Source organism: Pezoporus flaviventris, unplaced genomic scaffold, assembly GCF_033815535.1.
Source record: "Pezoporus flaviventris isolate CSIRO_AGI_PZ_B2104156 unplaced genomic scaffold, CSIRO_AGI_Pfla_v1 ptg000013l, whole genome shotgun sequence".
NCBI classification, from domain to species: Eukaryota; Metazoa; Chordata; class Aves; order Psittaciformes; family Psittacidae; genus Pezoporus; species Pezoporus flaviventris.
In genome coordinates, this window is record NW_026892561.1 from 9,307,631 (window position 1) to 9,334,351 (window position 26,721).

General features: G+C 40.3%; 1 protein-coding gene across 3 annotated transcripts in view; it reads left to right on the plus strand.

The window, feature by feature from the left end:
• Positions 1 to 26,721, plus strand: part of ST6GALNAC5 (ST6 N-acetylgalactosaminide alpha-2,6-sialyltransferase 5) — a 127,652-nt gene that overhangs the window by 47,531 nt on the left and 53,400 nt on the right. The window contains exons 1-2 of one of the 3 annotated variants that reach the window (XM_061451528.1): positions 6,000 to 6,551; positions 7,149 to 7,370. In XM_061451528.1, coding sequence (XP_061307512.1) covers positions 6,486 to 6,551; positions 7,149 to 7,370 — 288 coding nt within the window. In that variant the 5' untranslated portion in view covers positions 6,000 to 6,485. Of the gene's footprint in view, positions 1 to 5,999; positions 6,552 to 6,602; positions 6,842 to 7,148; positions 7,371 to 26,721 lie in introns of those variants that run through there. The other 2 variants (XM_061451529.1, XM_061451530.1) reach the window with 2 other exon arrangements.

The following is a 26,721-nucleotide window of genomic DNA, read 5'->3' on the forward strand; positions in this document are numbered from 1 at the left end:
TACAATGCTACTCATCCTGGATAGAAGAGTTTTTTAGGGTGGTTTGCAGTCCCAGATTTGGACATGGGAAATAATTCCATAGCCAGATTTCTTCTAGGTCCAGATTTCATCTCCAGTTGCAACTAAGCAAGCCATATAAATATGGTCACTATCTCCATACCTTTAAAATGACTGCACCCCAGGCCCATGATCTCTGATATTTCCTAGTAGCAATCTATGCCCATATGAATCTGCAAATGGCTAGAACCAATGCTGTTACATGCAGCTCACTTGAATGCAGAGACCCTCCTTCAATCCCTCTCACTTTCCCTGGGAAACAATACTCAGAACCTCTCAGCAGTAAGCTCAAATCCCCCAGACTTCATTTAGGTAGCTGTGTCTGGTGTATACTGGGTAAATGGAAGTACATGTAATTTTAGAAGCACACAGGACACGAGCATGAAATTGCTGAGCTATGACAGGAGTCACTGGCAGCTATTCTCACACTGTACATTAACTGATTGATGGCTCTGCATTTGCATATATGCTTATATAGTGATATGCTATATGAATAGTAAAGTTGGTTTCTATAAACCTGTAGATAAGAACAGTAGCTATTACCAAAGCTATATATAGCTTGACCACTGTAGGACTTTACTTGATTCTGTGACTGTGCCTTTTCAGTTTGATGGTAATGGATCCCCTTGTTGCCAGCTGTTGTTCAGCCTGTCATCATAAGTGATGTTTGTGTTTGTTTTAGTAATAGCAGGAGAGTTTCTATCGACTCTCTAATAATACACAAAGAACTGCAAACCAATCCATAATAAGCACTTATCCTTCTTTGTTTCCTTTTTTCCTTCATGTCTGATATTTGCTTGGTAACTTTTTTAGTTTAGAAATTCTTTTCTATTTAACAGTTTGACTTCCGATTGGTATAGTTTTTCTCTGAAAAGTAGCAGACATGCACACAATGAAAGCCAAGCTATTCGGGACCCTGTGGAGATCTTTTTTATTCCAGCAAAGTTACCCCCAGAATATTCAAATGTATCCAATCTCTTGTCCTTGGTTGCTTTATTTCTTAAATCTGTGGTCTGTTTATAGAGATTATGTATGCTCTTTCGTTTTGGTGGTGGATGGTAAAACAAAAGGCCATGAAGAACGGTTTCTGGTCATGCCTGTTGGCTTGATCAAGTGGTATTGGATACCCCCATCCACAGCCCCCTGTGCTATTTTCTTAACCTTCAAAGTTTCTGAATTTAGACATGGAACTCTGAGTGTGCCGTATACTGCAGGATGTGCCTTGCTTAACTTTCCCTCCCCCACGCAAAACTGATTAGAATGAAATATGGTGTTTCACATGTGGTCTTAAAGCAAATGAGTCCATTCAATTGAGCTAGACAGATTTTTTTCTAAAACATCCAATACTTTTATTTATACTTCCTCGACTGGGGAGAAAACTAAGAAAACAAAAAAAAAAAAAAAAACCCCAAAAACAGCAGATTCAGCAGATCTTATCTCACTATTTTCTCCCTTCTGTTTTTCATTTGCACTTCTATTTTCATGCAATATTTCATTTTTTTCATGCATCTATCACTGTTTGCTTCTGTCAGAAGTTCAAAAGCAGCCTGCTTTCATAAAGAAGAAACAGTATTGATTGATCTGTAATATTGTTTCTACCTTTCTTGACCAATCCTCAATGCATATTTCCAGTTTTGAAAAGCATTTCATGAATTGCTGGGCAGTTGGAAAAATCTATAGTGTAAGCTCATTACTTTGCTGGCTGCTGAATGTTTTGTACCAGTTGTGTTTGCAATGCAAAAAATGCAGACCTTTCTCTCAGGAAAAAGAGGTTAAAATTTCATGTATACATAAATAATAAAACAACACATGGAGGTGGTATCAGTGTGATATATTTCATTTCCTATATACCTTTGGCCTCCCCTCTGTCCATTAATTCACACAAACTTTCATCATCTTCCAACCTCCTTAGTAGCATCTTTGGTTTCATTTTTCTCTTCAAAAAATGCTTACTTCTCCCCGTGAAGAGTGGCATTCCCAGCCATCCTCCCAAATATCACTGGCTAGAGGTCCAGGACAAGCAATATTCTTTTCTATGCTAGTGACTGTGGTTTAAGCTAATACCTCATTGTCGTGGTTTAAGCCCAGGCTGTAAATCAGAACCACGCAGTCTACTCCTCCCCCTGCCCTTTTTCCCCCACACTCCCAGAGGGATGGGAAGGAGAAGCGAAAAGAATGTAACTCCCACTGGTTGAGATAAGAACAGTCCAGTAACTAAGGTGTAACACAAACCACTACTGCTACCACTAATAATAATAATGATAAAGGAAATAACAAGGGAAGAGAATACAACACCTCACCACCTGCAGACCTATACCTCACCCCATCCAGCAGTGACCTAGCCCTTTTGGGTAACTGCTCCCAGTTTATATACTGGGCATGACGTGCTGTGGTATGGAATACCTCTTTGGCTAGTTTGGGTCAGGTGTCCTGTCTCTGCTTCCTCCTGGCTTCCCCTCCTCCCTGGCAGAACATGAGCCTCACAAAGTCCTTGGTCAGGGTAAACATCACTTAGCAACAACTGAAAACATTGGTGTTATCAGCACTGTTCCCAGGCTGAAAGTCAAAACACAGCACTGCACCAGCTACCAAGATGGAGAAAAATGGCTGCTACTGCTGAACCCAGGACACTCATGAGGCTGCAGAACTAGAACTGGGAACTTTCTACTTGCTTGTGAGCTCCTTGCACCAGCAAAAAGAGTTAAAAGATGTATAGGAGTTAATTTTGGTGGGCCCAGGATTTTACTCTTGAGGAGACAGATCCAAGGCTTCACAGACCACAGAGAACAATGGAAATGATAAAACAATGCAACTTTAACAGGAATCACTTTTAGACTAATTTTATAGTTTGAACAAATATTTTCTTATGCTTAGCCACTTACAGAATCTTGGTAAGTCAGACTTTTCATTTCAAAGGCATAAGGATACCAAAGTGGTCCTGATACAGTTAAACTCCCCCCTCCCTCCATTCTATTTAAGCACTTCTATCACCAATATTTTTTCTGAAAAACATCTTCATACACATAGCGTGATGGGAATGTATTTAAGTGCTTTCAGCACTCCTGCAGACTAAGAGGCAGAACTCACCTAGAGTTTAACTACTTATATCACACAGATCCCTTTTTTTCCTCACTCTTTGTGAAGCTTAGTAGATAAACAAAACCTTCATTTTCTTACCCTTTTTAAAACTGGGCACAGATCTAAAACAGAGCTCTAAAACATCCTCTTTTTTTTTTGCAGCAAAGGAGTCACACTGCCATCAATGAGTCACAAAATAATAAAACATTTAAGACTGTCTGGGCTTTCATTCTGAGGAGGTGACAGGGCTGAAGAGTAGCTCCAGCTTCCAGTTTGTAGGCATTCTGTGTACTGACTGCAACCACAACCACCCTGCCTCTGGTTAGCAAGGGAAGGAGAGAGGGCCAGCAAGGTCCAGAGCAGGGTTTGCTGGACTCACACAGGTAGTATCCAGTGCTCTCAGGAAAAACGTCCTGGCAAATATCATCTGGGTCATCAGCAGAAATACCAGCCATTGACTTCACCTTAACTTCCATTGTACAACTTGGCTACCACCAGTTGCTGAGATGGACTGGCAGAGACGAAGAGTAAGAGTCTCTTCCACTTGAGTACTCATTCCCTTCATTATATCAAGGTGTAGATTATGCTGTGTTGTCTCTAGATCAGCCTCATGAAAATCAGCCATAGTTTGAAAGGGTGTTTTATATCTATACAATGAAATCTCTGAAAGACAACCTGGGTTAAAATGCATTATAAAAAGATAGTAGTTCCATTCATCCAGACAGCTCAGGGTCAGTTGGTGTTTGAGCAATTTTATTTAGGAATCAGTGAAAGAGCTCTGTTGCTCCAAGTCTGTTGTCAGTTTTAAGAAGTCTGTCTCTGTCTGCATCACTACTTCTTACATGGTTTTCTTACTCTACTCATGGATTTTTATTTTAGTCATTTGCATCTTAGGTCCTCCAGAAGTTGCCACAAGCACATTTTTATATCATTAGACTGTTTTGTCAGCCTGTAGCTGCCAGAAAGCTGGAAACGAGAGGGGTAGATTGGAAAAGGGGACAACCCGCTCCTACCCATGCAGATGAAATGTTATCCTCAGACTTTGTTGAAAAATCTATCCTGGACTAGAGAAAGCAGCTGTTTATGTTTTAATCTGTCTATACCCCTAGCTCTAAAGAGGAATAGAAATGCACAGGCAGTGCAATATCCCTTGCATATTGAAAATAAGTTGGTTGAAGCAAGAAGTCAGATGGACTTTAAGATGTTCTCTGTATTGACTCTTTTCCAAGTTGATTCAACCCTTATGAGTTCAACCTATCGTCTTCTCCTTTTTGCAAGTCTAACTGTTAGGTATACAGGTGTGTATCTACATGTATGTAGACTCCAACAGTGTTAAAAGACAAACCTCCAGATAGCTAGAACTACTAGTTCATGGGAATTTAAAATTAAATTAAATAGCTGGGCTGTTTTCCAGATGATTTCTAAAGTTCCCATACTTACGCATAAAAATCTCTGTAGGATTTACATTACACTACTGTATTTGTTTCAGTGAGCATTTGACTGCCAAGAATACTGTCTATGACCATCATGGCAATCTAATTAAATATTTGACGAGCAGAAAGCTGGACATTATTCAAGTCAAGCATTAAATTAGAAAATTTAGTTTCTCTCCTTTATCAGTAGATTTTTAAATCAGCCTATTCTACCAAAACCCACAAGTTTAATGAATTTGGTCTCACATACTGTGTAACAGCTGTCTAACATACAGCCACTAGCATAAATCATAAAAATGATGCTTCACTTTGGCATGGCAAAATACATTAGAAAGGCTTAGAAAGGTCAGTCACCAGCAACCTCTTTGCTGGTCTTTGAGAAACAGCACTATAAAATGCAGGAGTTGCCATTTGTAGTCTCTTGCAGGAAGCCTTGGAGAGCCACAGATAATTTGCTTTCAATGATTCATCAAGTTGGCCCTTTGTTTCACTAATTTGAGTGTCAAATGCAATCTCCTAATAAAGAATTACCAAGACCTGATAAGATTCTTCTTATATTGCTTCGTTTGTCTTAACAACTGGTACTATTGAAACCAAACCCACAAACTGAATAAATAGCAAGCCTGTGTGCAGTATGGCATTCTTCTCTGGAATGATGAAGCGTGTTCACTGTGCTGTCCCCTGATGTTCTTGTTTCTTTTTCGTTTCTTAAAAGGCACTGAATGCTGCATACTGTGCCTGTGCTAGGGATGACATTTGTTTCACTGTTAGTCCTCCAGTGAATTAGTAAAAATAAAAAATGGATGTCAATGGCAATTCCAGCCTTGAGAAAGCTGCTATTGTGACCATGGTTGAGTTAGCCTCCTGATCGTTTTCTCCTTAATGTAATCTTTAATGTTATATAGTTATAGGTTAAATGAGACGCCATCTATTAGAACCATTATTTCCATCAGTAGTTTCAAGAAAAATATCTTCATGATTAGGAGATAGATGATTTTTCTTTTTAATGCTATGCTGTCAGTTTAATAACTCCGTAAGAAATCAACATTAAAATGGCTTGTTTTGAAGGGGCACATGTATAAATGTGGAATTCCCAAAGCAAGAAATCTGTGTAATTTGAGACCTGCTGATAAAGTTTTCAGAACCGAACTGTACACCATTAATACAAAGAAAGAAATAATAAAAAACTTTGGGAGGCTGCTTAGGGGTGGGAAAATGTCCGTCCTCAGAAACCAGAAAGACGTCATGGGGAGCAAGCCTGTGAGATTTACTGTTAAAAAACGAAGAGGTGTTCTGCCAAAAGGTTTTGAAACCGGTTTTTATGGCTTGGGGCAGGTTGTGTGACAGAGGGCGGTGTCAGCGCTGCACAAGGAGTTGAAGGCGTCGATTTTTTTTATTTTTTTTTTTTTATTTTTTTTTTTACTAACGTGAATTTATAAAGAGTTGCTTGAACGCCGCCAGCCTCGGGAGACCCAGTTGGCGGCGAGAGAGCGACGAATTCTCTGGCAGGGAAAAATACAAAGAACATCATGTGAGGGTCGTGCCCCGGTGCTACCAGCAGGACAGAAGCCTGGGCCGAGGGAGGGAGCCCCTGCCCCGACCCTGCCCGCTCGCCCGGCGCCCACCGCGGGCCGGAGGGACGGTGCCGCGCGGTACCTGCCGCGGCCATTCCCGCTGCTCGCCAACCCCCATCCCCGCCCGGGGCTCGCCGGCGGAGCGGGAGGCAGAAGTTAACTTCCACCGGCCCTGGAGCCGCCGCTGCGCCGGCAGGAGGAGGCGGAGGAGGGGGCGGAGGCAGGCGGGGCAGCCGAGGACCCGGCTCTGGCAGGCTCCGAGGGTCCGGCCGGGTGTAATTCCCCTGTAATCCCCACCACGGCGGCGCTTCCCTGGCCGAGCCATGTCTGCGGCTTCCCCGCCATGCCGAGCCTAGCGGGGAGCGGGAGGGCTGGGGAGCGGGAGGCGCACAAAATGAAGACCCTGATGGTAAGTGCATTGTTGGCACTGCTCATCCCGGCTCCGGCAGCGGGGAGGAGCGGCGCGGCGCGGGGCTGCCCCGGGCCCCCTGCACACGCTCCAGCCTCCTCTGGGCTGCAGCCCCGCGGCGCTCCGGGATCGCGCAAAGCACAGAACCACAGCGGCGGCAGCGGCGGCGGCGAAGAACTTTCCGCTTGCTTTCTTTTATTCGTGTTGCTCGCTGTTTGGGGGTTTTGTGTGTGTGTGCGCGTTTTAAGGAGCGGATAGAAAACCGATATGCTTAAAGGACGAGGTTGGAGGTAGCCGCGCGGGGTGTGTGGGGGGAAAACGCTATAATCCCCAACAGTCGTTAGAATGCGGGAATGAGATGCCCGACGGGAGACGGCTGCATGGGAATGAGAGGCGCGGGGGAGCTGGGCACACGAAGGGGCGAAGAAGCGAGGAAGCAGGGGTGGGGAGGGGGCAGGAGGAGGAACGAGGAGATTCCCCAGTTCTCTCCTCGCACTTTGCCGGATCTCCGGTGGCATGAAACTTGCGGGCGGCGGTGCGCGGGGTTGGGTCCGCGGCAGGGGACCCCGCTGAGCTGCCTCTCTCTGCCCCCCGCAGCGCCACGGGCTGGCCGTCTGCTTGGCGCTTACCACCATGTGCACCAGCTTGTTGCTCATGTACGGCGGTATCGGCGGCGGCGGGGGTCGCCCGGAGCCGCGGCGGAGGCAGCAGCAGGTGGCGGCGGTGCCCAGTCGCCCGCCGGGACGCGGCCAGCACCATCCGGCGCTCCCCGTCGGGGCCGGCCTCCTCGAGGGCTACATCAGCGTCCTGGAGCATAAGGTGAGCCTCGGTCGTGGGGCTGCCCTTTCCTTCCAAGGGGGAACCTGCCCCATACCTGCAGAGCTCTCTTCCGTGCCCGCCGGCTATCCTCCCAGGGATCGCGTTGGCCTGGCTATCTTGCTGTCAGGGCTGGCTCCTACACGTGCCGTTGCCCCTGGCCCTGTGCGCATGGATTAACCGGGTCAGGACCCGGTGTCCAGCCTGCTGTTAGGCCTGTGTGCAGTGTTGGTCATCTCCTCCCTTGACCTGTAGAAGATGGAGGGTGAAGTGTTTTGTTTCTAGTGATGAATGCTAGAGGTACGCTACAAATGTATGTTTATGATGATGCTGAGAAGGGTTAAAGAAGGAAGTTTAGTTGCTGGAAGGAAAAGTCAGTAGGTAAGTGTTTATTCTTAGCTCATTTTGTCTTGGGAAACCAAGAGAACTGTATCTCCTGCACAAACGACCTTTTCATCCTCCCCCTGGGAAGCAGAAGTTGTCAGCCATAGTCTCTGTTCTAGAAATTGGGGGCATCTCTTTAATGGTGAACAGAATGATGTCCCTCCCCTTGACACAGGAATTCGGAGGCTGGATTATCAGACCCTAATACCCGTTTACCAGAGATAGACAGCCTAAGCTTTGATATCTCACAGGACAGACGTAATGAGATAAAGTGAACAAGGTGGCACATCCATGCTGAAGATATACTTCAGTTTCAGTAATTTTCTCAGAAGGCAGATTGCTCTAGTTCTTGTGCTGTGTTCAGTTTGCTGCGCTTACCTGGAAACTCCAAGGACCCCCTCTGCCAAAATCCCAGATAATATTTAGTACACACACTTCTTGCAGTAAAAATCTACTGTAAAAAATAAGCACAGAAAATGAGGATTCTCAACTTTATGTTTTCACATCCAGACTGACATCTTTCTGAAAAATATGTTTGTCAAACAAGTTACTGGGCTCAGTTTAGAGGCACTGTGTGAAGACTAGTGACTTTGATATACAGAGATTTTTATTGTTCCTTCTGGCTTCACTTTCTATGCAAGAGTTATCTGTAGGGCTCTTAACACAGAAAAATAGCTCATGATGGTCCCTTGTAGGCTTTATTTGTTTTCTTACATGATTCTTCTGGAAATCCTCAAGCGTCATGTCTGTGTAGAAAAAGCAAGTTTGGCCATGGGGCTTCCTACTGTGTTGAAGTGTTCTCTCATCATTCTTCTGTTCTTCTTGAACATGACTGTAGTGATGAGGTGTAGATATATATATGCACTTTTTCTTTTATAATTTTTTTTGTAAGTAGTAATAATTGAAAAGGCATCTATGGGAGTTTTTTAGGTTGTTTATGTGAATAGCCCCTCTGATACCATAACTCCTTATGTTGGTTTCTTCTGAGTCCTGAACACCCCTCATTAATAGAACATATTTAAAATCATTATTCTGTGTTTTTTATTTTCCAGAGTAATTTTAGTGTTTCCCTGTGTTTTGGAGAAAGATAATACTCTTTTTTAATATATTATAATATGGCCCAAACCTCACAGATACTCCATTTCTGAATTTCATTTGATGTAGCTCATACCTCACAGTAATACTCTGCTGAAGGTTTAATAACTTTTCCACATAACTTCTGTGGGTCAGAAAGAAGATTGTGCAGTCCCTGCTGTGTTCCCAGCGTGCTTTTTATTTTAATGCACATGAGATCATGCAGAGAGCTGTGTCACTGTGGTCTACAGGGGAGTGAGGACACTGTATTACCATAAGGAGATGGAGAGAAGAGCTTTGACTTTTAATAGTGTATGTGTTTTAGTAATTTAACAGACCTGTATATTTAACATGGATTTATAATCCCGGAGTACATAGGTTTCCTGCAGAAATGAAAGTGGAGAATGCAAAATAATCACAGACATTAAGGGCTTGGAAAAGAAGGATACAGGATCGGTGATGATGAGAAGAGGGAGAGAGATTGCAAGAACTGAGAAATGGTGAAATATTTTCAGAGAACATGTTTTATTTTTTGGGGTGGAACAATGGAGAATACAGAGAAGACAGCTTGAATAGCATACAGCATTAAAGTCCATCCCAAAGTGGGAGAAAATGAAGGAACTGGGGAGGTTTTAACGACTATTAGGAGAGTGGCAAGAAGAGAGCAAGATAAAATTCTGTAGCTGTGAGAAGGGAGTGATACTTGAAGGAACGGAGGCCTGGAGGAAGTTGAAGAGTACCTGTTGTATGAGGATAATGGGCTGGGAAGGGTAAGGGACGAATGACTTCAGCAATGGTACATGTTCTTCTGATGGCACAGAGGTGTCAGAGTGAAATGACAGCGGATGGTAGATTTTCACAATATAGCTTCCTTAATTTCCCACATAGAATCTTGGGATTATCTGTCAGGTTGAATGACCTGAAGCTGAATGACCATTATACTAAATTCATCCTTGGAATGTGTTCATGCATGAATGACAGTTATGGGAGGTTAATGCCTAGATCATTCAGATCTAGGAGCTGAAACAGGTTCTTGACTTCAGGAAGACTTTGTTCCTGGATCCCATAGTTAGCTTTAATGGGGAGATGTGTCATGTTTTTGGTGGTGTACCCATTCTGATGTATTTAATATGAGTAAGCATGCACATATATGTAAAAGCTATTTGATAAGTACTGATGTTATTATAAATCCATAATTAAAATATGAGTATTGACACACACAGGAACTGTCATAAGGTAGTATAAATATTTCAGGGATAGAATTTGACAGTTGTCTACATTGTGAGATACTATATATTACAAATGTCTGTCACTGTGAACAGTACAGCTCGTTTAGCAGTGCTGGGTGATCATATATGGAGACTGTTTGCCAGAAAATCAAGGCGCTTAGTAAAGTACCAATGATTTTGAAATAGATCTTGCAGTATTGTAATTACCAATAATTTTCCTCCTTTTATTTTATATTCAATAAGAATTGTAGTTTCTCAATCATCCTGTCAAGATAAGCAGGCAGTTTCTGAAAAATACAGCCAAAATACATAATATTCTTTTTACTGTGTTGAATAGTCTTTTTGCTGTAGTCTTTTGTCATTTGGTCAGATTTGTGCTGTTTTGTTTCTTAGTGCTTTGCCTTCGTGGTTTCTGCAAGCCCTGTTTTTCCCAAGTCAAGCAGCAGAGATCAGAACCCATGTTCTCAGCTTTAGCAGCCTTGTGCAGTTTAGCAGCGCAAACTTTGTTCTTGTTGAGCTGAACTCTTAAACCAAGAAAATTCAGAAATGCAGTCAATTCAGACATTGATTCTTGGCATTTTGCCTCTGCATGTCCCAGAGCAACAGCAGTCGTTGGTGGTGGACGTTTGAAATGAATGAATAACATCTCTTTTTGTTCCCAATAGCCAGATGTTTATATTCTAAAAGCTCCCACATCTGGAACAGAAAACATGGTTTGCTGATGGTTACTATTGAAAGGTCAAGGACTGAAATGGAGAAGTAGCAGCTACCCTTCTACTTTGAGGAGCTGTTGCTTCTCACAGCCACGTACTGGCAGAGTGTAGCACTGCTTAGTTATTGCAGCTGTTCAGCAGTTAGAAAGGACAGGAGTCCCAGGCTGTCAAACTAACATCTTTCGTGAGTTCTTTGACTGTAATCCTGAAATTAAAGAGGTTTTCTCACTGGCATCGAGGGAGGCAGAATTACGCTCTTCTGTGCAGAGGCATGGGGATAAGACTTTCTGTTGATTTATCATAGTGCTAGCAAGAAATTACAATGCTAATATTTTTAAAGCAATTACTGCATACAAATAAGAGAGTGTTAATGAAAGCAGGAAACCTAACACTCTTCCAGAACTTGCAAGAAATAAAATATTTAACTATTATATTACTATTCTGAAATGAATGTGAGAACATGTCTCTGGATAGTTAGAAAGCTTTCTACCCAGTATTGACTCAACAGTTGGTACTGCGAGTAAAATATGAATTTGTCACATATGTAATTGAATAATATTTCAAGCCATCAAGGATTTTGTTTCTTAGAAAAGAAAAAACCCATATCAAAATCAATCTTGCAGACAAAATCTATGATTTATTAGAACCACATTTAAATACCTTGAGAGCATTGAGATCAATGTGATAATTTACGTGATCGCAATGATTTCTTTATGCTAATGTAAATCATCATATGCAAAGAAATCTTTGTGATCCCTTTAAATTAATGTAGATCAGAGAACAGTGTAGTTAATGAAGTGTTTGAGGAAGACTCATTCTGCAAATAGTGCTATAGCTCCTTAAGCTCTGAGACACAGTAAGTTGTTCTGGCATGAAACTTTTTTTTCCCAGGGTATTAAACTTTGTGCACTTAAAATAGCAGGTTGGATCTCACAGTATTTTATATACTTTTTAATAAGTATTAGATATAAAGAGTTAGGAATTGGAATTTTTTACCTAAATAGTTCAAGCATTTACTGTTTTGGGCTTGGGCAGGTGGAGGGTGTCCCTAAACCAACCTTCATAATGAACATATGTGGAGATGGGAAAGAATTAAATTACTTTGAGGGTTGTAGTGTCTTTCAAATGAATTTATCACAAAATCATAAGGGATCTTATAAAAAACCAACTTGTCTTGCCTGAGGTGGGATCAAGCCTGTTGAGTTGTAAACCATGTACCATGATTTCATTGCATGTTTCTACTTGCCTCTGAAATTGTTACCTCTTATATTATGCAATTATTTGATGGAGCTTTTATTATGTGAGAGATCCGCCAGGGGGAGACTTTATTCTAGAATAACCTTGCTGGGGACACCTCTGTCTGCCCAAGATCCAGGCGCTGGGGGAGTCCTGGAGGCCCCTGGTTCACCCTTTGGTTGGCTTCCTGGCTTTTTTAAGATCTATTTTATTATTGTTTTGAGGTACTGTAGTTACCTTTTATGCTGATAAGCTGCAGGTTTATTAAACCCCTTCATAATGCTGTCAGCTTAAGAAAAGATTTAAAACCGTGAGAGTCAGAGAATGTAACTGAATATCCACAGACAGGGTAGGGACGGTTGTTTTACCAGGTTTACCCAACATTTGAATAATGACTATCTTATGCTTTGTATTTTCTTACTTTTGAGCTACTGCAGTAGTGTGTTTTTTCAGCCTGACAAATCATAGTACTGGGTTCATTCTTTTTGATGACTGTTGTCCAAAATCTTTAGCAGCTTCTATGTGCTAGATGATACTACCTAGTGTGCAATACAGAGTGCACAACAGTGGTAGGAAATGATGGTACATTTTACTGCTTTCCAGGTTGTTTGGCACCTCTGTAAACAACCAGTAGTCCTAGCCTGGCACTGTTCCTACTTAAAGTATCTTGAAGTATTTTCGAATAAAGATATCAGTTAGCTGTGCAGTTTATGCATTTATTTTATGAAAAAGTCCATATTCTGTAGTTGGACAAAAATATTTTTTTTTGGTAGAATCCTGACTCTGGTGTCTGCTTGAGAGAGAACACAAATGCTATGAGGGGAATAAAACCAAGTAATATTTCACAGTTATCATTATTCTAAAACAAGTGCCATTAAATATGAAATCCAACTAGTGGAGACAGTGACTCCAGGCATGGGTCAGGGCCTGTTGTTTAAAATAATTGTTTAAAAGGAACACAGGTACAGTTAAACATCCAGATGTCCCTGAAAATGGAAAGATGTTTGGCTTATATGTAATGTATGGTGTTATTATTTTAACTGTTTAATGTGATGCATAAAACCCTACCCAACCACAAACTAGCTGTGTTCTGATCATTTTCTGGTTATCAAGAAGATAAAGGAGAGTAAATAATAATTGTTATACTGAAAACAGAGAAAGTATTGGAGTTTATATCTGGTGAAGCTCTTGCCCCACGTAATTTGTGACATCCTGTGATGTAGCTTTATTCTTTCACAGAAGTTGAACCAAATATTATTTCAGAGACTGTATCACAAAATCTTGATGATTGATTTCAGTCCAAACATAAATAGGAGGTGGAGGGTCAGGTCGAGACAGTTAATGCAGAATCGTGTTTTAATTTTATCACATTGCTAAAAAGTCACATCTCACAGCAGTGTCTGATACCAGAAATTGGTCACAGTGTTATCTTGGGTTTACAACTGACTAAGACAAATTTCTTTTTTTTTTTTCCTTCATAAAAGAAAAATTGCAGAAGCATGAAGATGCTCTTATTTATTTTGTGCCTCTGTTTTTTGATTGATTCTGGATTATAGCCTCTATCCTGAATCATGAAAAGTGACAAATGAGTAAATACCCTCTTTCCTGGTTTATGAATATCTTATGCATCATATTTTAATAAGTGGGTGCTGTCCGTTTCCCTTGTCTGCTTCCCTGTCTTCTTTAGTGAACATGCAGAATGCTTCATTTGATGTATATGCAAATACTTCCAGGCAGGGAATTGGCAACACTTTGTCTGCTAGTGAGATCTTCCTGTCTCTCATACAAACCCCCTGAATTGTTTTCTTTTCATTTTCATCATTAGTTTCAATGACCACATTTATATACCTAGTACGTGCTGAAGTATATTTGATAACCATTTAATGTTACTGTATTGTGCACTTTTTTCAGAGTCTTTCACTGTGAGCATTTTAGGCTATTTTCATCTTCCTGTGAAGACAAAGTGTTCTTTTGAAGGGTTTTAATCCTTAGTGGAAGCAAGTCTGAACTAAATGAGATTTTCAATGACAGGAAATGTAATTTTTGTTCACAGCTGATGGATATCTCTCAATAGAGTTCCTTAAGTTCTCCCTTTCTGCTTGTCCTGGGGCATAAGTGGATATTGAGTGTCATCCTAACTATGTGATATCCTCAGAACAGTAGACTGGAGGTAGTTTCTTTTCCCAGTGACCTTCCCTACTGTTTTAACCTGTATTACTAGGTAGCACTCTGTATGCACAACCTTGCTGCTGAGGTGGCATTGATAGGAAGAACTGGGTGTATTAATTGAACTTCTAATTAGGGCAATTATGATCAAATCAGCAGCCTTTTGGTGCCTATATAAGCAGATGTGACAGCACAAAAGCTGCTTTGAAGGTGAGGTGAAGCATTCCAATGTTTCACCTCACTCTGTTTCACCTCATCCCTTAGCAGTCTCCATTAGTCATCACTCTTCTTTGCTCTAACAGTTAAGGCTTAAAGGGTTAAAACCAGCTTAATTACTGAAGTTTTCTGTCAGTTCAGAAACTGCTATTAGTTGTTCTCCATTGTCATTCTGAAAATACCCAAATAGGGTTAAGAGTCACATGGGAAGTGAGGGGACAGGTCAAAGCTGAAACCTTCTGTCTTCAGTCTTTTTGCAACAGAAGTGCAAAATACAAATGGAGAAGTGGAGTTCTGGGGTGCCCCTTGATGGTGTTACATGAAAGACACAACAGGTGCTAAGGAGTATGTATACATTCCTATAAAGAATATACCACATTTGAGCAGAGGTTAGGCACATCTGGTAATACTGTTAGTGCCTGGTATGTATTCAAAGAGATATACAGTGTAAGAGCAGTACAATGTGTATATTAAGTGCCATAATGAATACTAGATTCTTGTGCAACTCAAGCTTGTAAGAATACTTCAGAATAATATTGGGTTCTTTAAATACTATTTTTTTTCACAATGACAGTGAACTCTTGCAGAATGTTCATTATCCAATCAAAGGGAACAGCAATGGGTTTATATGGGATACAGGCCACATAGATCAGGTTTTCTTAATTCAGATTTAATAATCTGGACTGTTGTAAGCAACGTAGAACAAGAATATATAAACATGTACTTCATCGTTGAATACAACTTGTTACGAATTTGTTGCATCTGTAGAAAAAAATTCCATTACAGAATGGATGGCTTAGTAAGAAATAACATTGAAAAGAAGAGAATGTTTCTCAGTAAACAGTCAGTATGTTTGGAATATGTGTTTTTGTTTTGTAAATGTTATATTTTGATTTTAGTATGTTATTAGCATCCTCAGGTACTGGCATGATGTTAATATTGCTAAAACAAAATATTCTGTAAATTTTATACTGTTGGACAATATTAAATTAGACTGTATCTTGCCCTCAGCTATAGCAGGTCATAAAAGTAAATTTAATAACACTCAGCAGAGCATCAGTCTAAGAGTTATCTCTAAAGAAAAGAAAAATTCAATGGTGCAAGTTTGTGTAAATGTATATCTGTATCGAGCTTTGTGCACAGGAAAGTTAAAGGACTATTGCTCTGCTTAAGAAATGGCTTGCTGAGAAATAAGCTTATGGAGACTGCATTCATCACCAAGTACATGCTACTTACCAGGCTGCCTGCATGAGGTTTAAACCTTTTCTCCCAGTTTGAGAAACCAGGCTGAGTTTTGTAGGTAGTGGCGTGGGTTACATTCAGGCCCATTTCCTTTTATGCTTTCTCACCTGCATTGCATTCTCTGTGGGTAGACATTTTTATTCAGTTTCAATGAAATTCACCCTTGTGACTTGTATGAAACATAAGCATCCCAGGAAACAGGTAATCAAGGCAACTGACAAGAGGGTAGCACATGGTTATGGGCCATTAAAGTGCGATGCAGAGATCCCAAAGCTAGTGAAGGTTGGATCAGTAAGCCTTCATAGTGCAGTTTGAGACAGGCTTGTTAGCTTTAGTTGCACAGTATTAAGAGCGCAGTAGTCACACTGTATCTGAGCAAGTAAACCCTGATCTTTTCAGGTAAGTTTCTTCAGGGGCTGGCTGGCTCTACTTTGTGCGTTCAGGAGCAAGGTAGGCTGAAGCTACATTGGGTGCCAAGGTAATAGCGGTACAGACATGCTCAAAACATTTCTGAGCAATTCTCAAGTGCAGTGTCAGGGACTGAAAACAGCATTTGACATACTAGCTGCTCTTTAACTTCAGCCAGCCAAACTATATACACCTTGTATTTGCAAAGATTGAGCATTTGGCCACAGCAAAGATATGTTTAGAAAACATTGTGGTTTCCAAGACTTGTCCATAGTCTTCATGAGAAAGCTTTTGGCCAAATGCCTGGAAGCAGTGCTCTCCAAACCTTATCCTCAGTCTTTACGCGGAGCCCAGAGGCTCACAGTGAGTGTGTGCTGTTGTACCACCTGTGCTGTCCCTTCCCTGCCTCCTCTCTAACTTTCAGTTTGGCATCTCTGGGTCAGTCCTTCCGACACTTGGCTAAATTTCATCCCTGGAGATTCGAATAATGACACATGTGCTCCTAAATATTGTTGCTGTCCATTTTATTCTTAATGCTACTGTAAAAGGGTTAGTTTTACACACCTTGGCATATTAGTTGATTCTAAAATAGGAACGTAAAACCTCACCATACAGCCAGTGGTTTCACTGCAGCTGCCAGCGTGATGCAGAGTTAATACTGCCTGTCCTTCCCCAGCTCCTCTGCCTGTGCTTAGATAATTGTAGGTGGGCTCTTCTTTTTTTAAAAACAAAACATAGCAAACCACTTTTTTTATTTAGATAATTTCTTCCTTAACACTTATATTCCATAAAATGCTCATTATTGATGTTATTGGTGACTCTGCAAAATACAATTTAAAAATTTAAAACCTGTGGCAAAGTCACAGCTGTTTCCATTTGTTCATCTACTTATGTATTCTCTTTGTAATGCTGCTCTGGATTTCTTCCTGGTTTTAATAGTGATTCATGAGCCTTACAAAGACTGAGACAGTTTGTTATAATATTGCTCACATTAGCCATGAGAGCTACCTCGGACATGAATGGGACTATACATAATAACCAGCACTTCAGTGAGGGTTTCCCCCTCTTGCCGAGTGCCAGCTGACATGATGTCTAAGCATATGGCTGTGTGGGATTTTGCCAGCAGACAAGAGCATGCTCTGCCCTCCCTTTGAGCTGGTTGGAGATGCATCGACTCTGCTCTGGCAGCTGAGTAGCTGCAGTTAGCATGTTGCTAAGCCAGAACTAATAAGCTTGACTGAGAGGCAGGGTTTATTATCTTGGGCTCAGCAGTGTATTTGGTGCGGTTATGTAGCTTACACCATAGAGCTTCTCTGCATCCTCCTATCTCAATGAATGGGCAGAGTTTGCTTGTGGTTGGTTGTACAGAACATGGTCAGTATTTGCTTGCATCTCCCTGTGAAAACCTGCTAGTCCATATCTGAGTGGTTTCCTAATCCTGCTGCAGAGGAGTGTTTTCAGTCCTCTGCCACACCACCAAGAATTTCCCATCTAATACAATTGAGAAATATAACTCCAACTTACAGATTTATTGTAGAATTGCACACTTCTCAGTGTTTAGTCAGAAGTTCTACTTACCTGCCTCAGCGTACTCTTGTTACTTAAATTTTGGTCATTAGATTGCCACCAGTTTAGTGCACTTAACAAAGGAGACTATTTTCAGCATTTCTTTTTTGTAGAGCAGCCTATATGATAGATGATGCTGTGGATCATCTTTCAGAGTTTGAAATGAGACCCTAAATTAAGTTCACGGAGCATGATTTAGATGACTAACTAAATCATGCTACTTAGATGACTAAGTTACCATTTATGATGAAATCGGCTCTTTTCACTGGGCATGTACTTATCAAGGAAAAGATTTTAATTGCTCATAAAATCATGAAGTTAAGAGGGGTTTTTGCTTGTAACATGGCTATTTCTATAGACTGGTTATTTCGCTTGCAAATGTTTGTGTTTTCGTTTATGTTTTCTGGTATTCTTACCATTTATATTTCCTGAATATTTCTTTGGAAATGTTGAGGATTGTATCTTAATTTCAGTCAACGAAGAATTTTTTTCTGATAGGATATTTAGTAATAGCTTTACTAACGTAAGACTGCTGAGGCTTAATGTTACTCTTTCTGTATGTAATTACCATAGATTTAATTTTGATTTATCTTTTAATTTTTATGAATAGCTAAAAGCTCTAGTTTTTTACAAGTAGAATCAAAACTAGGGTTAAATTCTTCACTTTTGCTGTATCTGCTTTATGTCTCAGTAGCAGTGCAGGGCAGCAATGAAGCTGGTTATAGGTCTGCCGAATATTCATTCTCAGGAGTAGTGTTGGTGTATCCATGATGGTTTAAGGGCATAAATGAGGTACTTTGTGCAACTGGTAGATGTAGAGGAGGGATGTCAGGGCCAGGAGAGTATCTCTGGTATTAACGTGTCTGATTTCACCAGCGCAGTGATCCCTTTTGATCTGCAGCAATTTCTGCAATTCAGAACAGCTTTCAGGGTATATTTAATTATGCCTGTGGACATTTTCGCTTGGAAAGTGAAATGAAGCTTTAGAATCCTCTTTCACTCCCAGCTGTGCTGATCTGAAACTTTGCTCAGCTTGATACCCACCTTTAAGTGTGGGGATCATGTTTCTGCTCTGATGCTGTATGTTCAGCATCTTGGGCTTCAGTAGAAGGTGCAGATGCTCTGTCTTTCTGTCAGAGCTGTCACTGCTGTCAAGATGGAATAGCAACATACCCTATACATACATATACATGTAACCTGTAAGAGCCCATATCTTCAGATCAAAACTAGGTTTGAGACAATTCACAGGACCTGAAAACCTGTCTTTGGGGCTTCATATAGGTATGGAATACAGTGAAATGGCTGCGTTTGGAGCACCTTAAGAGTTTATGTTAAAATCAGAGCCATTATGCTTTTATCAGTGCTCTCAGACACATACAGAATAAATGATTGATGATAACATGCATCAGCTTTATTAAAGTTTCTCAGAAATGATTTTTTATAATTATGCCACTTCCTAGGGATACTTTTCAGTGTGTTATGAAGATAACATATCCTATTTGTAGTGCATACTGTGGAAAACCAAATCATTTTAACATGACAATTAGTGTCCTAACATTTGAACTTTCATGTATGATGCTTAAGTTTCATGGTCTGTAGCCAATAGAAAAACAAGATTAATTTTACTTGAAATTGCAAGAGGTGATTTCAGCCACCTCATACTAAGTCTGAGGACCAATAGATTTGTAAGTTCTCAAGACTTTCTTAAAATGGAATGCATTACTCACAGGAAGTGTATGAAAACCTTGTGACTAAATTAGAGGTAAAACCAGCTATAACAGAGCACTGTGGAAGCCAGTTTAGCTGAAATTGTAGTCCCAGCGCCTCTTGATTGTGGATGATGAGGTTGCATCTGCTTGTCTATTTTTATTGGAATTGCTTTTCTGTGTAGCAGTCTGTGCACAGCAATGAGACTTTGAAATTCAAAATAAAAGTAATCTTAAGAAAAAAAGGTAAGCTTTTTAGTTTCTCTTTGTTTCCTTTGGAAAACAAATAGATCTGTCAATATTTTTTTCTGTTTCATATCCCATACTTTACATCAATAAAAGTACTGAAAATTACATTACACTGTGTTTATTAAAGTTGTGCTCCTATGCAGTAATACACATAAGACATACTGCCTTAAGGATTAAGTTAAGCTCCTTTGTCAAGCCTGTTGGTATGGCAGGACTGTTAATCTTTAACTGTCAGAGTCTGGTTAGATCCTTCTTTACACTGAGGCCATGTCTAAGTGCAAAGAAATTAAAACGGATAAACTGTCCTAGTATTTATGCCTTATTTTTGCACAGAGCAATCAATAAAAAGAGAAGCTGTGTTATACATATTTCTATGAGAAGACTGCATTTCAAGCTGTTACTTAGCAGCATCGTAATTTTATGTTTATGCTTGTGAAATACGAAGACAAAGTTGACAGAAGGTGTTCAAAATACTAAATTAATGAAAATACGATGCGCAGTGGGTGACAGCCCATTGAAAGAACAGGGAAATTTTGTGGACCTACATTTCCTAATTAAAAGTCCATAGAGTTGTCTACAGTATGTTCATGTTTTATTATGTCAGTAATTATTCTTATGATTTCCTTTCAAATTACAACATTAAGTCACAGAAAAGGAAGTGTGCTATAGTTGCAGCATATTTAGACGAGGCAAGACTTGAAACAAAACTGTATGAAAAGAATGGTGAAGCTGGGAGGCAAAGTTAAATTCATTGTGGAAGATTAAAGCTAGTATTTTAGCCCCAACAGGGTATAAAACTGGTAGTAAGGAGCCACAGTATTATGCTATAGGTATCAGAGGTTTACATTTCACTGTGGATGTCTACAATTTAATTAGTGTTGTCCTACCTAAAACTTCTGAAGATTAATTTTTAAATAATTATCTGATAATAGCCAACTAGTGCAATTAGTGCAAGTATTCATTCAAAGTGGCAACATAATCATACAATGAAGTCTGGGTTATATGTTGAAGCAGTACGTAAAATACACTATGTAGAAGCTTTTGAGTGTGATAGATGCCTAAGATGTACTTTTCTAATCAGGCTTTTTTTTTTTTTTGAAGTAATCAGAAAAGAAGCCCTCAAGTAACAATTTCCTTTCCCATTCTCCTGCAAATATAGTTTCAAGTGTCTGTTTTTATATTTTACACACATATTACTTTCCCATTTTCTGAAACAAGAGATTCTTTCCCTCAACTCATTAAATAATAATACTTTATACTTACATATTGCCTTGCTTCTGAGGATCTCCAGGTGCCATAGAAGCATTAAATGGAGACTCCTGCCTTAAAGTACAGGAGTATTAATTCCTCATGAGGGATAGTAAAACAAAAAAGTTCAAACCATAGTTTTGACCTTGAGTGCCCAACAAGGAATTTCAGGTAGGAGTTTGAAAACTGCGGGGGGTCAACCTCAGGATAGGTGCACAAGCAATCACTTGAGAGACCTGACATTCATGTGTGGCTTGGAAGTGCAATTTCAGACCTTGTTCTGTATAACACTGGAGATATATGCAGTGGACTGGGAGAGTTACGCACCTCAATAGGAGATATCGATTCTTCTGTATAGAGCTGCCCGTCAGAAAAATACTCAAGTTCTCTTGCAGTCCAGCTCTTCTGCTGGGACAGAATCATAGAGGATGGTTTAGCCCAGATAAAAGATAATGAAAGAGCATCAGATTTGTGGTCTTGAGTTGGGGATCTTATATGGAAAAGGTGTGTAAGGCATTTGAGATCCTGCTCCAGAAGCTCTTAAAGCACATACTTTGAGAAGCACATAAGCTGGAGATTACAGCATTACCTGGTAACTTTCCAAAGAGCTGTCTAATTTTTTTTACTGAACTGTGTAACTCCCACAGCTTTGTCATATGTGAAGATGTTGGATGTCCTTTGAGGCTGCTGGACTTATACCCTGTCAGATCATAGCAGACACAGAGAAAGAGCAGTGCTTCAGCTCAGATTTAGGTGGTGGCTGAACAGGGTTTTTGAAGACCATGCAGCTGGTTTTGGCTTTCAGGTTCTGTCAAAGTGTCATTTACTATGTCAGAGACACTGAGAGCTCACTCTAAATGAGTACACAGGCACTTAAATAAATCACTTGTTTTTCAGAGCACGTTGAACCACGCACATTTTGCACTAACTCTGGTGACATAGGGCAGGTTAACTCTTTAAGCATGGTATTTGATGTTTGCAGGACGGCTGCAGTGTTTTGGGCTTTAATAAACTCTAATGGGGAGTGCAAATACAGGCACTGAACAGCATAACATGGGCACCCTCTGGTCCTTAGGGAAGCAGTGTATTCATCATACTGGCACCAACTACTTACACAAAGTTCATTAATTGATTATACCTTACAATATTTGGCATCTATTTTATATTGTATTCAATTGTGCATTTGATATCTGTCATATGACATTAAACATACATTCTGCTTAAAAATCAGATATGTTAATTTCATTGATGGGGAGAAGAATCATGATGGTGCATCTCAGATTTCTCTCTGCATATTCAAGTAATCCCCTCATTTTTTAGTGTAAAGAAAAATAAAATCCTTATCTGACTGCAGAAGATGACTAACAAATAGGATGATTTGAAATGTATTTGAATATAAATGTGCTTGCATAAAGTAGCTGACTGATAGTTTTGAAGTATGAAGTCTGTCACAATGCTGTAAAACAAGAACAGTTTGAGAAGACCAGGAAAAATCTTGCCGTATACCCATAAAGATCATCATTAAGAGCAAAGCTCTTGACTTTAGACTGTCAGTTCAGACCTTAACCTTTCAGTGAATGCTGATCCACCGTTTCCCTGGACATTGAGTCATGGGAAAATCGCTTGTGGTGTGACTGTGTTTGATCCATTAGATGAAAACAGTAGGTCTCCTGAAATTCTGTAGACTGAAAGGGCATCCACTGTATGCTCAGTGTTTAGATAGCTCTAGGTTTTCTTTGACTAAAATTTGTGAAGTCTAAAGAGCAAGTACAAAAATTAGAAGAATACAGTTACGAAAAGTTTCAGTTATTTTCTGTATAGCTGTAATGAGGTTTGAGCAACTGGATACAGAAGTAGAGGATTTAGGGAATATTTTCTTTGAAAAAAATTAAGGTGGTCTTTCAGGCTTAACATTATGCAGCTAAAGTCTAAATGACCTCAGTTTGCTTTGTTTTCAGTGGATTAAAGTAAGTATTTTTCTCTTCCCTTTCAAAGAGTAAAAATAAAGATAATTCTGTTCCTGTCATTTAAATGAGGAAAGTTGGAGAAGAGAACTGCAAGTAGTGAATCCTGTTATCATGGATAATAAAACTGCAATAAAAGCTGCACCACACAGTTTTCAGAGGGAATGTGTACAAACCAGACCATCCTGATTAGACACTGAAATACACATATTCCTGCCATGATGTTGCGGCTTAAGCCAGATACATGACTCACAAATTCATAAATGGTGAACCCTGACAAGTAGTCCATGAAGTGATGTTGAGACTCTGTCAGGGAAGGCAGCCTCAAAAAGCTTTTTTCTTTCTTCCTTTATTATAATCCATCTTGTGCATCTCCTGAGGGTCTTAGATTGGGCAGGCATTCTTGTAACTTTGTATTTCTTGGCAGAACAAAAGCGTAGAATTGGGTGACCAAGGCCATTCCCACATGCTGCTTTGTGGAGCTAAGAAGAGGCATACAAGGTCAGGAAACGCTGCGAATTAAATGCTGTTACTAAAAGAGCCCAATTTTGCTTGCTAAAACTGTGGAATTCTCCCCAGGAAATGAGCAGAAACAAGATTAGTACCCATGTCTGCAACCTAATCAGTTGTTCCTCGCAGAGGCATCCAGTGCTGCAGGCATGGGTATGAGAGATGTTAAGCATCAGCTGCTGATCACCTAGTAGAACTCTTATGTTGGTGCGTAGATATTTCTGGTTCTACTTTGAAGTGCTGTAATCTATAGATCAATAAAATTTGAAGGTAGAAGGGACAAGTAGCATGCAAGGTCAGGCCCTCTCTGTCAGGTTCATACAGATTAGGGAGAATGGGACGCTGCAGTCCAAGGCTAATAGTGGTTGGGTCCCAAATATTTCCTGCACTGAATGTTTCTAAAAATCTTTGTATCCCATTGTTAAAGGAGCCCAACTGAGAATATTGCAGAGGAAATTTGAGCCACAGTGAAAATACAGAATTGCGATTGGGGAAATAATTACAGTATTTTAAAATATTTTTTAGGATTCTCTGCATCAAAGGGTGAGAGTGATAGTGATACTTGTTTTTCTGTCAACAGGTCTAAGTTTTAATAAAATACAGACTTTGGCAATGCTTATTGTCATATGTTATTCTGATAGTGCCTGTGTATTTGTAAGGAATTCTCATTTGAGGGTGGTTGTTTCAGTGATCATCCTCATATCTCAGGAAATCTGTGTGATTTTATGAGCAGCGCAAGGATTATACTATTGAGGGACACTGAATCTCTGTCTTCTCATTCTTGAGACAAGCACTGAGCTCAAGTCCCAGTGGTGCCCTGAAAGGCCAGAACTTCCTTTCATAAACCACTGACCTTTCTTCTTGATTATCTTTGTGAACTGGTGCCGTCTTTCAGTTAATAGAACTTTGTAATCAGGGAGCTAAGAAAGATAAAATAGAAATGACAATTTTTGCTGCTGGTTAGATGTTAATGTGAGCTCTGAATGCCTTTTAAATGTGTTATTCTAAATCTAAGAAATGGAAAAGAGCACTTTCATGTATTAAAAAAGCTAGAAAAACAAACAAAAAATGGTTTGTCTGATTAGATTGAAGGACTTGTCACACAACTTGAAACTGGAGATACAGGTGCAGAAACCCTTTATGAGTGTAAAAATACTTCTTACACTTTTGTATGCCTTTTTGAGAGATTTGCTGTTTTAAATATAAATCCTGTGTCTAAATATTACTACACAGCAACTGACTTCTGGTTTAGTCCTGTAGTTGAGACTGAAAGAGAAATTCAAGAAGCAAACTATTTCTGGAGCCAGACTGTATCACTTTTGGCCCCAGGTGAGGGTTAGAGCAGCTCCATGCTAACTCTAAAATTATTCTCTCCTTTTGGTATCATCCTTTGTTGTGGTAAACAGAATGGTTCAATTCTAACCCATTTGCTGCAGCCTGTACTAATGGCTGAGGGAAGGGTTGGTGTAAAGCCAATCTTGGACACTTCACAATGTGCCCACTTGAACAGTCCTGTATAATATTTTGGGAGTGTGAAATGGGCTTAGTATAAACTAGGACTAAGTTAACTAGTCTTAGTTTAAAATCTTTGGATATTAAACGCCCAGCATTTCAAGATGAATTTGTCTTTGTCTGGATATGCTTCGGGTTTCAGAGAGGGTGCCCCCTCCCAAGAAAATTAAGGCTCTGCATCCTGAGATGTTAGAGCCTTTCCACCAGTAAAGTATATGGTGATAACTTTGTAGAAGGCATTAGCAAGGCTGAAACTGGTGGTGAAAGTTCTATGTCTCCTAACCTTTGCTGTAGCTCCCACTTGTAAACATTGAATTTTCGTTCCTACAGAGGCAGTTTAGAAAGAGTGAAAATACAGAACAAATGCTGTCAGCACCCTCATCTGACCAAAATTCAAGAATCCCAATGACTACATTTTTTGTCTTAAGCAGACTGTTCAAACACTTCTCTAAAGACTCACTGTGGATGTATTCTTCTAGGGGTGATGTTCTACAGGATGCACCTCCCATGAAATGGTCTTACCTAATGCTTTCTGTTGAAAGCAGCATTTAAATTATAATTTGGCTTCAGCGAGTGATGTTGTGCAGTTCATTTGCTTTTTTAGTACAGAAATGAAAATAATATGACAGTATGTGAGAAATAGTTTATTCAAGGGCATACAAGGAGACTGCTATTAACAGACCTTGCTGTTGTTCCTGACAGTGAATTAATTGGCTCTGGGGGCAGTGCAAACAGGACACAGTTACAAAATAAGATGTTTATTTATGTTAACATTATTCCTTTAAACCTTCTTCTAGAGGAGGCTCTAAGGTGCCAGGTGCTTTCAAGCACAGGGCAAAGAGTCCCATTCTACTGATTGTTCTTTTGACATGATATACCTATCATTTGCATAGCTCTTCCTAAAGTGCTTTGAGCCCTTAGGGTAAAGAATGGATCAGCATTATGACTCTCAGTTTAAAGAGGAAATTCAAAGTGATAATTTCACTATGAACTAGGCAGCCTATGGGCTTGAAGTGATACACAGGGCTGCTTCCTAGACTGAAAGGAAGCATGTGTTGTTTGCTTGAGAAATCTCTATTTCCTGGACAGTGGTTGACCAAGAGGATACTGACAGCTGATTGAGAGGTACAGCCTGGCTAGGCAGAGTAAGACTGACTCAGTTCACATCTGTACCCACACTTGCTGGACCTGCTGCATATCTGCTGTGGTTTTTTGATGAAAGGCAGCAAATACTTAGTTGTTTAAGGGGGCTGAATTTCAGGCATGAAATTGGGTAGAGAACAAAATCAGATGTTGTATTTGGTTTGCATGGCAGTGTCTTGGTAGCAGGAGTGAAATAGGGGTGGCTTCTGTGAGCAGCTGCTAGAACCTTCCCGTGTCTGGCAGCCAGTGCCAATGGAGCCACCACTGGCTAAGGCTGTGCCCATCAGTGATGGTGGTAGCACCTCTGGGACAACATATTTAAGAAGTGGAAAAAAGCTGTGTAACAGCAATTGCAGCCAGAGAGAGAAGATGTAAGAGAAGCATCTCTGTAGACACCAAGGACAGTAAAGGAGGGGAGGAGGTACTCTAGGCACTGGGACAGAGATTCCTCTGCAACCTGTGGTGCAGCTCATAGTGAGGCAGGCTGTCCCTCTGCAGCCCATGGAGGTCCATGCTGGAGAACATATCTACCTATCAAAGCAGTGGGCATTCTTTGCCATCTTTGCCATTTAATCCACTGGTGTATGTGAAATCGCCAGTTTTGAAGATACGAGGGAGAGGACACCAGATTCAGTATTTTCTCACTGATAAAGCTTTTGGAAAGATTATTCCAGCTTTTGAAATGCCTCTGTTGTGCCAGTTCAGATTTGTATTTCAGAATGGTTCATCATCTTATTCACAGTAAAAGTGAGAATATGAATGTGATATGTAGTGTTGGGATATGGGAT